This window comes from Arachis ipaensis, chromosome B02, assembly GCF_000816755.2.
Source record: "Arachis ipaensis cultivar K30076 chromosome B02, Araip1.1, whole genome shotgun sequence".
Lineage (NCBI taxonomy): Eukaryota > Viridiplantae > Streptophyta > Magnoliopsida > Fabales > Fabaceae > Arachis > Arachis ipaensis.
In genome coordinates, this window is record NC_029786.2 from 105824279 (window position 1) to 105826768 (window position 2490).

The following is a 2490-nucleotide window of genomic DNA, read 5'->3' on the forward strand; positions in this document are numbered from 1 at the left end:
AATAAAAAAAAAAACAACAAAGAAAACGGATCATCTGTTTTGGTGAGGACATGTCACACGGTCCGATTTGTTCTAGATGAATTTCGTATACTACACGCAAAATTGACCCTCCAATTTGCTTACAAAATTTTCAAAACAAAGAACTCGAAGGATCCGATTTCTTCCTACCAAAACTGAGCCAAAAACTGTCCCATATTTCGGTGTAACACCCCCTCATTCCATAATCCGGCACAACACCTATCCCTCCTCCATAACCAAAAAAATTAGCCACAACTTGCTGTATAAATTTTTTTTTTTTTTTTTTTTTATCCTACTTATAAATCTGAGACCCGTTTATTTGAGACATTTACTTTGTAACTGCACTGAGGCAAAAGACAGCTGCATAATGCAACTTATGTTTGTAGGACTCTACAAACAGCTGTTGGAGTGTTTGGTGGTGAAGGCTACACAGATAAAGCGGATGTGCTGCCTCTTATGGTGGCAAACGCAGGAGCTTGCAATCGAGCTGCAATTTCAAGTCTAAATGCCCCGCCAATCGTTGCTGTTGAGCTTTGTCGTGAACATTTGGTATGCCATTCTACAGTCTGGTAATCTTCTTACCTGTTGGGCACCACATTCTTCTACAAGGGATATTACATCACATTACATGTACTACAGTTAAGAAGTTCAATCTCCAACTCAGCATGTGAGATATTTTCCTTTTTAGTCATGGGAATAAAATCTTTTAACCCTCAAGGTAGTGCCTGCAAATTCACCATGGATTCGGGGTCTTAATTCTGGACTCTCTAATCAATAAGTAATCCAGGAATTCATGTTATATGCTGAGAATAGAAGATTGAGCAAGAATAGTGCATATACCGATACATCTAGGCTACATCAATTACCAGTTCTTTTGTTTTTTTTTTTTTTTTTCTTTGTGTGTTTATCTTTTATGAGTAAATACAGTTTAACACATTTCTATGGAAGGTTCCTTGTATGTGATATTAAAATTGACATATAGGAGCCTTACAAATCTCTCCGCATGTTTTCTCATGCAGGGAGTTCATCCTTGTGATAGAAGAAGAAGTGTTAGCGAGTATCAGTTTCTTTTTCCTGCTGTTGATTTTTCGCTGGCAAGTACATAGACTTCAAATACCTACAATGCTTTTTTTCACTGAAGATGGCTGACACCTTTATCTAAGCCGTAAAAGGGTTGGCCAAGATTTAATATATTCTCCTCTGGTTTGTGATAATCTATTTGACTTTTCTTTTCAGATAGACAGCGATGAAGATATTTGGTGGAAGGCCAATGTTAGAGAGACAAAGGAAGAACTCGCAGCTAGGGGGATGAAGTTCATGAACTGGTATGTGTTTATTATCATCAAAAACCTTAAATGTTATGCCACACTAAAATCATATTTTAATGTATCAATTAGGTAATTCAGTTCTATTCTGTCTCTTAGCAATTGGAAGATATAATCACTCGTATCTTCCATAAATTAATGTACTTCAATAAAGTTTTCTAGATATAGCTGAATGTGTTAAGCTTCTCAAAGCCTAGATCTCCTTGTGACCTTGAAATTTGGAAAATAAGAGAATTTGTGTGATTCTGTTCTGATGTACTAGCAAACCATCCAACTAGTTATATGCAAGGAATATGAGAATTTCCATCGAATGTGATAGATACGTTAAATTGAGAGGATCTATTTTTACTCTTTAACTTCATCACAGGTTATGGACACGAAATGAGAAGGAGATAGCAATTGTGACACATAGTGGATTCTTGTTTCATACTTTGAATGGATTCGGAAATGATTGCAACCCCTTGGTGAAGAAGGAAATATCCAAGCAGTAAGCTCCGATAATACAATTTACAATGGCTTCCTGAATCTATGCTTTTATTAGAAAGAAAAGAATTATTATTTGCTTTGCTATCAGTAATAGACGCGTAGAGAGTGACTGCTGTATTTTGAGTTTGATATGTAAGGTACTAAGGTTATATGTTGTAATATTCCGTTGGATGGGGCACTTTGATTTGTGATCAGTTTCCTACAACTTTTATATTGAAATTAAAGTAAATGATGGACTTGTTTCACATATCCTTGCAGCTTTGCCAATTGTGAGCTTCGCTCGATGGTCATTGTCGATAGAAGGTGAGTTTGCAAATACAAGCTGACAGTAAAAATAGGTTCCTTTTCATTGATTTTTGTTTTCCTTCCAGTATGACAGGATCAACAGCATCAACAACCAACTATCCAGGGAAGATACCTCCAGGTCTGGACCTCCCTAGTGATGTTGCAGACGAGAACCTTCCGAAATAGGATGTTTGGCTCTCTTTCTTAAGCTGAATGTGTTTACTATGATTCAGAGAGACATAATCTCAAAATCATTATTAATTGAAGATTATGTGTCTTAGGAAATCTAACATGATTGTTTCAGATTTCACAAACTGCTGGTTCTGTCTTGAAACTATTATAGAATATTGTATGTTTAAAAATATTTTGTGGGACC

At 36.1% G+C, this 2490-nt stretch overlaps 1 protein-coding gene across 1 annotated transcript in view; it reads left to right on the forward strand.

The window, feature by feature from the left end:
* LOC107626279 (phosphoglycerate mutase-like protein 1) overlaps positions 1–2490 on the forward strand; it is a gene marked incomplete in the record, with an annotated part of 4420 nt that overhangs the window by 870 nt on the left and 1060 nt on the right. Inside the window, 6 exon segments of the mRNA XM_016329122.2 lie at positions 405–567; positions 1038–1112; positions 1255–1343; positions 1711–1830; positions 2088–2132; positions 2201–2490. Of these exon segments, the coding sequence (XP_016184608.1) occupies positions 405–567; positions 1038–1112; positions 1255–1343; positions 1711–1830; positions 2088–2132; positions 2201–2300 (592 nt within the window).